This window comes from Achroia grisella, unplaced genomic scaffold (genome assembly GCF_030625045.1).
Source record: "Achroia grisella isolate CSIRO2021 unplaced genomic scaffold, CSIRO_AGI_Agris_v1 utg598, whole genome shotgun sequence".
In the NCBI taxonomy this organism is placed as follows: domain Eukaryota; kingdom Metazoa; phylum Arthropoda; class Insecta; order Lepidoptera; family Pyralidae; genus Achroia; species Achroia grisella.
The window spans coordinates 1,410,686-1,425,100 of NW_026712958.1; the positions used below are offsets into that span (position 1 = coordinate 1,410,686).

The 14,415-nt window shown below is 35.8% G+C and overlaps 1 protein-coding gene across 1 annotated transcript; it reads left to right on the forward strand.

The window, feature by feature from the left end:
- The first annotated feature begins 2,870 nt into the window (after window positions 1-2,870).
- On the forward strand, window positions 2,871-12,577 carry LOC131848896 (collagenase-like). Its single transcript, XM_059198856.1, has 7 exons — window positions 2,871-3,089; window positions 3,632-3,788; window positions 4,427-4,593; window positions 5,953-6,054; window positions 7,835-7,980; window positions 11,154-11,262; window positions 12,203-12,577. Exons 1-7 carry the CDS (start codon window positions 3,071-3,073, stop codon window positions 12,523-12,525), a joined length of 1,023 nt encoding a protein of 340 aa, XP_059054839.1. The 5' UTR covers window positions 2,871-3,070; the 3' UTR covers window positions 12,526-12,577.
- The last annotated feature ends 1,838 nt before the right edge of the window (window positions 12,578-14,415 follow it).

Genomic DNA, 14,415 nt, shown 5'->3' on the forward strand with positions numbered 1-14,415 from the left:
AGAGTTCAGAAAAACTAAGAAATTAATTTACTACAGTTTATTAGTGTCAGTCGTCCATAAGCTACGGTAACTGTTTACCATTACGGCTTGTGCTTGTTTATCACCATCGTAGAATATATATTTTTTCTTAATTCTTTTTCTATCTTTATTCATGTAGGTCTATTACATACTTAACTAACTAATGACCTAGGCGTCTGTTATAAATTATTTATGGCGTGATATTTCGTGAACAGCTCTTTTGGTGGCTACATAAACCGATACGAGAGCCACATACTACCACAGGCTCGATAAGAGAAAATATTGCTAGCAGTCGGTACTGAACCGCCTCGATGGCGCTTTCTTCTCTGGTCAGCAAGTTTTTGAAGCCAGGCATCATCGCACATTTTTCGACCCTCCAAATACACGTCTGCGCCATCATCATCTGCTTCTTCCTTATCCCATTTATTTGGGGTCGGCGTAACATGTTTTTCGCTTCCATTCATCCCTGTTCGCAGTCATCGCGTTATTTACTTCCTTTCTTACCATATCATCTTTCACACAGTCCATCCATCTCTTTTATAAATACACGTCAGCGACAATCTGTTCTATTTCTGTTCTATTTATTACGACCTTTTCCCGTTATTACTGAGTCACGGTGGTCTTATGGAGTGTTTATTACAAATTCTAATGATATGTCAAATCTTCAGTCAGTTCGAAGTGATTTCCAGCTAAGAAGAATTGACAAGGAGTTTAATTCTTAATCTCCCTTAAATATTTATATAAAGTAAAGATATATTCTCTTAGAGACATCTTTATTTAATGTTATTAAAGGTATATTTACACCTACTCTTTATTATAGGTACCTATTAGAGGTTGTATAATGTGTTAATTTTGAAATGATTCACCGTCCGTAGTCACTAATTAATGTGGTGGATAATTTTGTATGTATTATGTTTGTATGTCGGTTCGTTATGTGCAGAAAGCTATTACATCTACTCTATAACTAGGTATGTGAAATAAATCGATGCAAAAAAGATTAAAATAAAATCGTATATTTTTCTTATATCACAAAATTAACAAATTGAATTTATTTACATACTTTTTAAAGTAAAAAAGTGGCTTTTATGTTGCCAGCAATAAACTATGAAGTCCACAACACTTACCATTGGTGAGTCACAAGTTCATTTGCCATCCGCTGTACAAAAGAAAAATAGAAAAAAATAACTCTTTTTTTAAATATATTTAAACTTTATTGAATTCTACAAATGGCCGGCTTAATGCTATTAGTATTCTCTACCAGCCAACTCCAGGGAGTGCAGAGATATTCAAAGGCGGTTTAGGTAGTCTCTACATAGTATAAAACAAAGTCGCTGTCGCTGTCTGTCCGTCCCTATGTATGCTTAAATCTTAAAACTACGCAACGGATTTTGATGCGGTTTTTTTAATAGATAGTGATTCAAGAGGCAGGTTTACATGTATAATACGTATACACCCGTGCGAAGCCGGGGCGAGTAATTATATAATACTAACTGACACGCGCAACTTCGTCTGCATTATACGCACTTGACATTTATCATTATATTTTTTTTTATTAAGCCACAAATATATACAGGTCTTAAATAATCTTTATAAACAATTTGTGATTGTATGAGCCTGGGAATTGAACTAGGCACGAAATTATATTTCGCCCAATTTACATAATATCTTTTTAAATTATAGCCAATGTGTTTTTCTGATGTATAAGCTAACTGTAAAGTTTCATTAAAATCAGTTCAGTAGTTTTAGCGTGAAAACAAACATCCATCCAACCATCCATACTCACAAACTTTCGCTCTTATAATATTGGTAATATATAACATTATATTCATAGACAGTGAGAAGATCTGCTCGGAGTCGTGATCTTCAAGAATAAGCGAATACAAAGAGAGATATTGTAATTTTTATGAGTTACAACTGAAACCTATGGGAGTTTGGTATAAATTGATTACTATAAATATTTTTGCATCGTTTCAGGTAATAGCCGATTCATCAGTTACTTTTCCTGAATTAGCGAGAAGTAAGTATCTGTGATACAGCGTCGAATTTCTAAGTCCTCGAGCCAGAGGTTCGTTCGCCAATTACTTCCTCCCGGTCAAAAATTTGAAACATGGTGTGTTATCAAGCTTAGTGAAGTTAGATTGTTTTTAACCTATTTATTTTTATTTCAAAATTACACTACTAACTATCCCCAAATATATAGAAATAGGGTATGAAAGTTTCGAGGAATCAATCATTTTCCAAACAGGAGGTATAAAATTAGTCTATAGGTAGGTACTACTCCAAGCTCTACATAAGATCGAATGTATGATTGTCTGTTAGATTTTTACTATTAAAGTATTTTTTTTTTGACTACTCTAATGTTGATGACGATAGCCGAGGCGAGAGCAGATGGCACTCAAAACCCGCGAAAGGTCTTATGGAGCGGCTGAAGGACAAATTCCGCCTGAGGTTTGAATTGGATGGAGAATCGATCGGAAGGGAATAAATTACTGAATGTATCTTACATAAATATTCCGAAAATGAACTTAGGCGATCCTTTGTCTCAGAAATAACAGACGAAGCCGCGAATAGCAATTAGTCTGTTATTGTTATAATTACAGTAGTCTGTCTCAGCCGAGTAGGTACCCGAAATTATTCCTTTCCGTCTTTCAAGGATTTAAAACGATAAAGATGGCTAGACTTATCTTCGTAATAGATATGTAGCTATTATTATAATGATAAATCTGTTATTATTACGTGATAAGTATTATAATATAATGTCTTCTTATCGTATAATGAAGTTGAGAATTTCATTGTGTATTTGTCAAACTGGAAAATTTCTAACTTCATTAGAATCTATTTACCTATCAGAGGGAGAGTTTATTAGTACAGTAAGTGTATTCTGTAGTCGTGATGAAATGTAAATTAAACAAAAAAGTAGCAAATCTGTAATTTGATATCCGTGAAGTTTTGACTTTATATAAAATTAAAAAAAAGTGAGAGCTTGCAAAAAAATCATTCGGTCGTCAGAAAGAAAATCACCTTTCCGATCGATCTGCCGTTTAATTCGAGCATGGATCGAAATTTCGAAGGTTGGAGCTGAGGTTATGTATAAACGTGTTGACAATTAGCTGTAAGTTTATATAGTGTTAATTAAATCTATGAGTATCGGCCTGGGGGCGCAATATGAACTCTTTAAAATCCAGACAGTATCCTGGCAGTTCAGTTTAAGCCATAAACTGACTTAGAATAAGAGTTCATAATACGCCCGCTGATCTACTTAAAAGGTTTTTTGTTATGCGCTTTGTATTTAGAACTATCTATTCCCGCGTCTTCGTCCGCGTGGAAATAAACTTTATTTTTCTAAAATAAAAGTAGCCTAAGTTACTCCTTATTACATCAGCTACCTGCCAAAAAAAGTTCCATCAAAATCGGTCCAGCCATTTCAGAGATTAGCCGGAATAAACAGACAGACAGACAAAAATTTAAAAAAATGTTATTTTGGTGTATATATCCTATTTATATTCATATGCAGTAAAAACGGTTATTTCAATATTACAAACAGACACTCCAATTTTATTTATATATATAGATTACAGCCATTGTTTGTTATTAAGTAAATATTGTATTACAGGAGATTCCCGTATAGTGTCAGGATGGGAGGCGGAACCTGGTCAGCTCCCTTTCCAGCTGTCGATAAGAAATGTAAACTCTAATGGTGGAGTATCAGCTTGTGGTGGGAGCATCATTCATCGTGAATGGGGCCTTACTGCCGCCCACTGCACCGCTTTGTAAGTACCACCCCATTACTTTAACAGATTCTGGTCATCCGCATCCCCTGGGACGGTAAAGGTTGGGGCCTTGGGATCGAACCCTTTTGCCATTAACTTTAGAGGTACCAACCCTCTAGGAAGGTGAAGGTTGAGACCTCGAGGACCTTTTGTCCCAGTATCAGATCCGGGGGCAATAACCCCCGGGTAGCGGGGGAAGGGAATGTTAGTATCTCATCCATTACTAGCAATGTTCTACCAGGTTCTAGCAATGTACCCTGTCAGGTTGGGCTAACTGACCTGACCTCATGCTCATCTTATCATCGTCCACTGGTGCCCCGCCAGGTTAAACCGTTAGCGCAGGCGGGTGCATCATACCATTATCATCCATAAAAAAACATGTCAGGTTAATCTACACGCGGTTCCCCCTGGAAATCATCGTGATAAATTCCTGGTGAATTTGTTATAATGGGCTACCTGATCTCATCTCATGCTCATTTTATCATCCTCCACTAGTGCTCCGCCAGCGTAAACCGTTAGCGCAGGCAAAACCATTCTCTTATCATCCATTAAAAGAAAAACTTATAAGTCGTCTAGTAGTTTAGCAGACCGCCATGCAACCGATGGTCGCAGGTTCGATTCCATTTTAATTTTTGCAGGCGTGTAAGTATAGTGGTCCGAGCTGGCACCGTCAACCTGACGCAGCCCGTCTACATCTTCGAGACAACGGAGTACTACAATCATCCCTCGTACGTTGAATCATTGTCCGTCGTCCAGCCCAATGATATTGGAGTCATTAAGTTTGGCAGGGCACTAATTTTTAATGGTAATTATTTAAATTATTATTACTATATCTAGACCATTTAAAATGGTATTAATCTTTTATTTATGTCCTAGCTGTGCCCGCGGTCCCGCCCGCTATAAATTTCAATAAAAAATATAGCCTTCAATATTCTGATGCATAAGCTATATTACTGTAAAGTTTCATCAAAACCAGTTCAGTAGTTTTTGCGTGAAAGAATAATAAACATCCTTATCTCATCCAGTCAACAACAGTACTGGGTGGCTTAGAAAGTGTTGAGTGGGACAAAGTGCAAATATTATAATTTAGAAAATGTCATAAAATAACAATAAATAATAAATAATTAAACAGATATCAAAGAAAACTGTAGTATCTGCCGGTAATTTTAAATTAACAGCTTTTCACTAAATGCACATAACAATAAGCTTGAGCAAAAAATTAATTAAAAACAAAATGATCTGTCTTTCTTTTTGTTCTTGATTATTTCTGAAACTGTAACTACGAGCGCTATTGCCGGAGTCACGAGGTCTTCGAGCGTTTGAATAACTACCGCAGCTTCAGCGGCGTTAGCCGTACCTGTAGATGTTGTAGGGCAAACCCCATATCATTGTTAGGGCGACCTATTTCGCCCTATTCAATTGTAGAAGCGTTCGCGTGCACCAAAACTTGGGGCGATGCCTCCCTCAAGGGGAGCACCTTGGCCCCAATGGGGGATAGAGATGGGGCGGAGTTCGGTAATCGCCAGTCTTTAGGCCGAACTCTAATTCCGCGGTGGATGGGGCGGAAGGATCAGACTCAGGCTCCCTCTACGCCGCTAGTTAAGATACTTAGCGAAAACTTAATTTATTTTTTAATACTCTTTGTTGTACCTTAAAAAATACAAAAGAAAACAGAATATTTGATGATGTAGACACAAAAGGTGGTCTTATCGCTTAAGCAATTTCTTCCAGACAACATTTAGGTAGAGGAGAAAAGACAGAAGGTGATGAATGGCGCATGATGGAATGAAAGAAACATAAATAATAATAGTAATATATAATATACACATATTGTAAACATATACATAATAATAACATATACTATAAATAATATAGAAATATATATACCCAGCAATTATGCAATGTCCAATTAAGAAGCAGTTACCTCCTTTAGTAGTAAAGAAAGGACACCAGAAAGAACATTTATTGAGAGAGATAAGATTATACAGCGTTATTAAGAATAGAATATGATTGATGTTGAAATAAATGACACAAATGTGTAGGCAACCACCTTTGTACCAAACCATTCTGGGTAGAAACCTCTTGCAGGAATTCCTCTTGAAGCTCTATGAGCTTCACCTCCAAATTCTTTAGACTGTTCTGCTAATAGTAAGTTATTCCACAGATTATGTGCAGCCGATCCGTCTCCAGAACTCCGCTTCGCAGAATCGGGATTACAGCGGCACCAGGCTCACTGCCAGCGGTTGGGGTCGTACCTGGACTGGAGGTCAGAAATATTGTTACATCCTTGTCTTTGAAATGATATGAAATTAATTTTCATATACAGAAGATTGCAATTGACAATCTTGTAATAATAATAAGCTGGGATGTATTCGGACAGCTTCATCATTTAAGTATTTGTATCAGTTTTCTAGTGCCCATAACATAAGCTCTGCTTAGCATGGAACAACGGCGTTTTGTGAATTCCCCTGAGTAATTATTAATTTTACACGCCTGTGGAAGCAAAAAAAAAGCAACGCATTAGAGGTTTCTAATGCGTTGCTTTTTTTTTATTGGGATGTTTGCGCTATTGTCAGGTGGATGGACCTGTAGCACTGCGACCTACATAGATCTATTGTGCTCGCCCTTTTCAAAGTTCACTACCTAGACCCGCCAGGGACAAGAATTGAACGATATTCTTAGGAGCGATGGTTTTTATCTCCTCAGGAAAGAGTATAAATTTTCCAAAGGAGATATTTCGTTTATGCATGAGTGGTAGAGCTGACAATGTTATCTGGTTGAACAGAGATTAAGTGCGTAGCGGTTTCTATGTTGATTGTCGCATGCCTAATCTCTGTTGTTAATTAAAAGAATAGAATAGAATAGAAAATCATTTATTCAAATAAACTTACATTGAAGCACTTTTGAATAGTCATAACATTTTTTTTTTTAATCTACCGCTCATTCGGAATGCTGTCTCATCACAAGAAGAACAAGCAAGAAACTTGTGTGTTGCTCTTTTAAATAATTTATTCTTACTTACAATTTAAGTTTAAGTGTGTGAATACAAACCACCGATTAGCACTAATTCAATTAAATACTCAAAAAGAAAAAAATATTGAATACATAACCAACTGGTTAAACAATTAATAAGAGGAAATCAGTCATAGTGATTAGAGCAGACCAGTCCCTACAAGCAGCACCCGTTCACGAGTATGACGGATGAGCCAGCCATCACTGCGCTCGACCATATTTTAGGGAGCCCAATGACCCGGCCCACCACGCCGCCACAAGTCTGGACATTTTAGTGAGCATGACTACTCAAAACACCAGACCACGTCATAGCTACTCACAATTGCCATCTGATGTTTATAGTATTCACATTTCACATAAGAATGCATGCGGCAATTAATACAAAACCCGCTACGCTTTCATATTTCTAAAATAATTGAATCAAGAAAGCAATGAGATAAACAAATCATAACGTTGTATGCTAATAAACTAATTATTTACTTGATATGTTGTCTTCTATGAATTCGTCTATCCTGTAATAGGCTTTCTTACATAAAAATTGTTTAATATAAGATTTGAATTGCCTCTCTGTCAGATTTAGTGCAGATTCTGGCAGTTTATTATAAAATCTTACGCAATTACCATAGAATGAATTACTGACTTTGTGCAGGCGGCATTTAGGTAAAATTAGCTTATTTTTATTGCGTAAGCTTCTATTTGTACAGTCTTTAAGTTTTCTAAATCTAAATATAAGTAAATCAATATTTATTTAAAAGAGCAATACACATACAAGTTTCTTGCTCATTCTTCTTCTGTCTGCATTCCGAATGAGCGGTAGAATAAAAAAAACTTGACTATTCAAAAATGCTTATATTAAGTTTATTTGAATAAAGATTATTTCTATTTCTATTTCTAACTAGACGAGAGATATACAGAAAATTCAAAAAACACCTCACGTAATTTATGGCCACCCCCCAACCACATAGGATGAAATCTAACGCGTTGGCCTTCTGCAGGCCAATAATTTCACTGCCATTCAATGATGTTGTGAACAGGTGCTGCCCCGGAGAATTTGAACTGGGTATTCCTGAGTGGTACATCCAACTTGCATTGTCTGATTGCATTCGGGGGGAGCAGCATCATCGTGGAGTCTACAATCTGCGCAAGCGCATACAATGTCAGCTCTCAGTCCGTCTGTCAGGTGTGTATCCATATTACCTTCATCTATTTACCACTACAGGTCTGCTTGTCACATATTTGTCTCACTTAAACTTTATTATTGGCTCTAAATTCGCCGCTACATTCGAATGGTCGCGGATACATTCGAATCTTATTTCACTAATATTCCATTAATTACGACACAGGCTCTAAAATCTTCCCCGTCTGCTGCTGAAACTTTACTAACAGACAATGTTAGCAAGTCATCAGCTGTATTTAACTTTAGACATACATCATCAGTAGAAATAATGAAAATATTCAAACAGCTTAATAATAAAAAAACAGAGGATCTATGGGGTATATCTGTTAAAATACTAGATAGTATAATGGAAATTATTGCGCCCTCTCTTGCTTTTATTTTCAATAAATGTATAGATGAAGGTAAATTTCCTAACATAATGAAAATTAGTAAAATCATACCGCTTTTTAAATCTGGAGATAGGAGTGACCCAATAAATTATAGACCTATATCTATACTCCCAGCACTCAGTAAAATTTTTGAAAAAATAATCCTTATGCAGCTTGTCAGTTATTTCAATTTAAATAATTTAATCCACAATAGTCAATTCGGTTTTTCCAAAGGTCGTTCAACTACAGACGCAGGTGCAGAGTTGCTTAGACACGTATTTGCTGCATGGGAAACTAAAATGGATGCGATAGGTGTTTTTTGTGACCTTTCTAAGGCTTTTGATTGCGTTGATCATAATACACTGCTAAAAAAACTTGCTTTTTATGGCGTCAAAGACCATGCTTTAAATTTAATAAAATCTTATCTTTCTGATAGAATACAGAAAGTGAAGGTTAGCAACGCTACGTCTGACGGGTCACTTGTGCAAATGGGTGTACCTCAAGGATCTATTCTCGGTCCTTTTTTATTCCTAGTTTACATTAATGATCTCCCATATGCCATGCAGGATAGATGCGGCATAGTATTATTTGCAGACGATACTTCATTGATTTTTAAAGTTAATAGAATGACTAATAATTATGACGATGTAAATAGTGCTTTGCGGCGTCTCCTGCACTGGTTTACAACTAACAATCTTATGTTAAACGCTAAAAAAACAAAATGTGTTAATTTCTCTCTGTCTAAAAGTTTTAATACTAATTGCAATATTAAATTAAATGACGAATCTCTGGAATTTATAGAATCTACTGTCTTTCTAGGAATCACACTAGATAATAAAACACAATGGGGTCCACAAATTCAAAGCCTTGCAGCGAAACTAAGTTCAGCAGCTTTTGCCGTGCGTAAGGTTAGACAGTACACTGATACTGATACTGCTAGATTAGTCTATTTTAGTTATTTTCATAGTTTACTCTCTTATGGAATATTACTATGGGGAAAAGCGGCAGATATTAAAAATATATTCATATTACAAAAACGTGCCGTTCGAGCGATCTACTGTATGAAGAGTCGTGACTCATTAAGAGAGAAATTCAAAGAGGCAAATATTCTCACCGTTGCTTCTCAATTTATATATTCAAATATCCTATATGTTCATAAAAATCTTGACTTATTTCCAAAAAACAGCAATATTCATAATATTAATACAAGATTTAAAGACAAACTTGCTGTCCCCAAGTATCGTTTAGAAAAAGTTAATAGGTCTTTTATGGGAATAGGTATAAAAATTTACAATAAGATACCAAAGGATATGTTGGAATTACCCTTAAATAAATTCAAAACATCTGTTAAATCATATTTACTGAGCAAAGCCTATTACTCACTAAACGATTACTTGAATGACGAGTGTGCATGGCAATAGTTGTTCATGCACTGAATTTTCATTTAATGTTAGACATAGACACCTATATAAATATACATTGTAAATAAACTGGCTTTAAAAAAAAAGTAATTCAATTGAGTTTCTTGCCAGTTCTTCTCAATTGGATCTATATACCGAACTGGACGGTAGGGAAAAAAAATAAAATTATAATGTAAAAATTTGACGTTCATAAGCGGCTAAAATGTCCTGTACATGAATAAATGATTTTTGAATTTGAATTTGAATTTGAATTTGAATTTAAAAAAACATCTGCATTGATACTCAGTCTCTTCTTTTTCTGCCATCAAACAGCTTGCTTTGTAAGCTGTATTTCAATTGTACATTGCAAATTGCAAGTGAAATTATAGAATAAGGGATATGTCATCTTTTACCATCGCACCGCCCGCTCGTCAATAGACAGAGAATTCATCCCTACACGCTAGAATCTAAGTGCATTCAGACAGTGCGGTTTCAGAGGAGCTTCCACCGCGTACACTTAGATTGTGGAATGAACTACCTGTCGAAGTTTTCTCACGAGACTACAGCATGGGGTTTTACAAAGAAGAGTATAATAAGGTTTTTTATGAGTCGGCAACATGCACATAATACCCATAGTGTCTTAGGCGTCCGGAGGTTATTGTAACCATTTAGTGTATGCTTGTTTGCCACCATCGTATTATAAAAAAAGACATCTGAGTCCTCTGAAATAATAATATATTGTTTATACCTACTGCTGTTTATATCTACTGATTAAGACTGCAGGCCTTGTTTGCCATTCCAATTAAATACACAAAAAGTATCTACATATAAAAAAAAATATCTGGTGAAATATTTGCATTAATTATTGTTAACTAGCTGAGATTTGTCATTATATTTCGCCCAATATACAAAGTATCTTTTTAAATTATAGCGTATGTGTGATATTGTGATGTATAAGTTATATTACTGTAAAGTTTCATTAAAATCCGTTCAATAAATCCATACTAACAAACCTTCGCATTAATAATATTAGTGACATATATATGTACATAAAAATGATAATTATTTGATTAATAATAATAATAATAATCTCAGGACAATTCACACAGCGCCATCTAGACCCAAGTTAAGCTAGCTAAAGCTTGTGTTATGGGTAGACAACTGATACAAATACATAGATATTTTTTTTGTTTCGTGAATACATACTTATTATACATAGGAAATACCCAGACCGATACAAACAATCATACTTATGAAATACTTATACAAATGTTTGTGCCGTGCGAGGAATCGAACCCGCGACCATCGGACGTAAAGCGGCGTGCTAGACCGCTGGACCACCGAGGTCGTCATTATTAGTACGATATATATATATCATGAATCGTTATAAATGATAATAATGATTCAGGGTGACAGCGGCGGTCCGCTGACAGTTGTCGACGATGACGGTCAGCTCAGCGAGGTGGGGGTGGCGTCATTCGTGTCAAGTGCCGGTTGCCACACTGATCATCCAGCTGGTAAGATTATAAAACTAACTTTTGGCAATTAAAAGGGCTAAATAAAATGGTAAAGTGAAGAGAAGAGAGGGAGACGACGAAGTGTATTTCATACTCTATCTGTATAATTATAAGATTTGTTTTGTATTAAAAAGTATGTTACATTAGACTAAGGGTGAGGAGGGGGTGAGGGGCCCGGGAGAAGGTATTGGCCGCCTTTACCTCGCCGTCCAAGGCCCTGTACGGGCCTTCCATTTAGGTGGGAGGCCTTATTAAGGAAAATGTGGCCTACTTCATCGCCCAATCAAATGGCCCCGGAAATGTACTCGTATACCCACACGCCTCCACTATGGAGTAGGACAAAATAGGTAGCCCTAACCGCAACGAGATGGGGCCTGCCCTACAACACCTACAAAGCGGGCCATCGCCGTTGCTGTCGAGGTAGAATGCATATTGACAAAAGCCCTGGCTGCAGCCTAAGCGCTCGTAGGTACACCGTGTGATTATTAGTGGGTAAAAATACCGCGCACTGTTTCTCGCCATCCCTCTGGCGCGGCGAGAGAGAGGGTCTTTGGTAGTTTATTCATACATTAAAAGAATGGTGTGAGTGGGACGGGGACGGGGGGGTCACAAAGGTGACAAAATATCACAAGGATGACTGAGATGTCCAATACTCATCAACACGCATGGCAATAGTTGTTCATGCACGGGATTTTCTTTTAATGTTAAACATAGACATCTACATAAATATAAATTGTAAATAAACTGATTTCTTAAAAAAAAAAGTAATTCAATTGAGTTTCTTGCCAGTTCTTCAAAATTTGATCTATATACTGAACTGGACGGTAGGGAAGAAAATATAATATTAAAAATTTGACGTTCATAAGCGGCTAAAATGTCCTACATGAATCAATATTTTGTTAATTTGAATTTGAAAACGTTACGCATTTATCCTTCGCAGGCTTTATACGGCCCGGCCATTACCACAGCTGGTATTATGAAGTGACTGGCATTAACTTCGACTGGGAGCTAGTGGAAACTACGACCTCTACACCAGAGCCGGAGATAGTAGAAACTACGACCCCAGGGCCTGCAACTGAAGACACTACCACTGAATCGACCACGACCGAAACAATTAGCGAGGAGGACGAGTCCAGCTCTAGTTCAGACAGCGACTCGATTGATGAAAGTAATGACTCTGACGATGTGAACAGCAGTGACTTTAGTGACTTAGAAAAAATTAATGTTATCAGCAAAAAAGAACTTAGATATTTAACAATGTAATATAGAAGATCGCTGTGATTTTTATATTTACATACATATATACATGTTTTTTATAATATACCTGTTCCCGCGACTTCGTTTATTTTTCTAAAATAAATGTCGTTTTTCTAAATTAAAAGTTGCCTAAGTTACTCTTTATTACATCAGCTACCTGCCAAAAAAAAAATCCGTTACAATCGGCCCATCCATTTCAGAGATTAGCCGGAACAAACAGACAGAGAGACAGCTAAAATTAGTAAAAAATGTTATTTTGGTGTATGTACCGTATTTATATTCATATGGACGTAGTAAAAAATGATTATATCAATATTACAAACATCATATACATATATATATACAACATTTATATAATATATTTATATCAGTGTACCCATAACACAAGCTCTGATTACCGTGGGACTGTTTTAATTGTCCAAGGTTATATATTTATTTATATATATTTGTTTTAATAATATTATTTTATTGTAACACAAAATTAAGCATAATAAATAAAGATATGTAAGAAAAACGGCAGTTTTTATTGCAATGTATCCTATAAATATGTAATATTATATTATCTGCGTTATAACTACAGAATCTTGGCTATGGAAGTATCTGCGAGCAATTTATATTGTTGCAAATCACTATTAATATTATGTAATACTAGGTGTTCCCGCGACTTCGTCCGCGTGGAATTTAACTTTATTTTTCTAAAATAAAAGTAGCCTAAGTTACTTTCTATTACATCATCTACCTGCCAATAAAAATCCCGTCAAAATCAGTCCAACCATTTCAGAGATTAGACGGAACAAACAGATAGACAAAAATTGTAAAAAAATGTTATTTTAGTGTATGTACCGTATTTATATATGCGTATGAACGCATGTAGTAAAAAACAGTTAGTTCAATATTACAAACAGACACTACAATTTAATTTATATGTATAGATTACCTCTGCCTGCGATTTCACACGCATGAAATTTATACTCTGTGTTATATTGATGCTATAAGCTGATAAGCTATATTATTGTAAAGTATCATTTAAATAAATTCAGTAATTTTTGCGTGAAAGAGTAACAAACATCCATACACACTCACAAACTTTCGTGTTTATAATATTAATAAGATTATCTTATCTGTGCTTATATTATAGATGCGAAATTAACTCTGTCTGTCTATCTATCTCGGTTTTAGTCAAAACTATTGAACCGATTCAAATGAAATTTTGTACTCGGACAATCTATACTCTGATCCTGAGAAATAACATAGGCTACTTTTCAATGTGAAAAAAAGGTTGTATACGCAGGGGCGGATCTACCTAAGGGCTTTTTGGGCTGCAGCCCAGGGCTCGAGGATACAAAGAGCTCCCAGTCCCCACTGAACGGATATTTAGAATATAAAAAAATATCTAGAATGTTACAAAACCTATCATAAAGTTGGCAACCCTGAGATCAATCAACCCATGCAATTGCGCGTCTATCGAAAGGCCGTTCCTTTCTGGTCGCTTGATTTTGGTCGGTGTATTTTTTTAATTGAGTAATGTAATTAGATAGGCAACTATGTAAGTAGATTTAGCTCAGGACCCTACAAATTCACGGTCCGCCCCTGTGTTAAAAGGGGAGATGCAAGTTTTTATAGAAGTATTGTCATTTTTGAAATTTATTTACTAGGTTTATTTGTATTTTAATTAAGTATAAATAAATTATGGTATTAAAATAAAATAGTGTATGAAAGTTTGTATGGAAATTCGTATTTTTTGAAGCTAGAACGATGAAGCTTTTTTGGGTTAGATGAGTTAATATTTTATTCTTTATTTTGTCCAGCTCACTATATCACGCGGACGAAGTCGCGGTCTCAGTTAGTCTGCCTATAACTATAAGTGTGATCAAGTAGTGACTCAGAAAACATAAA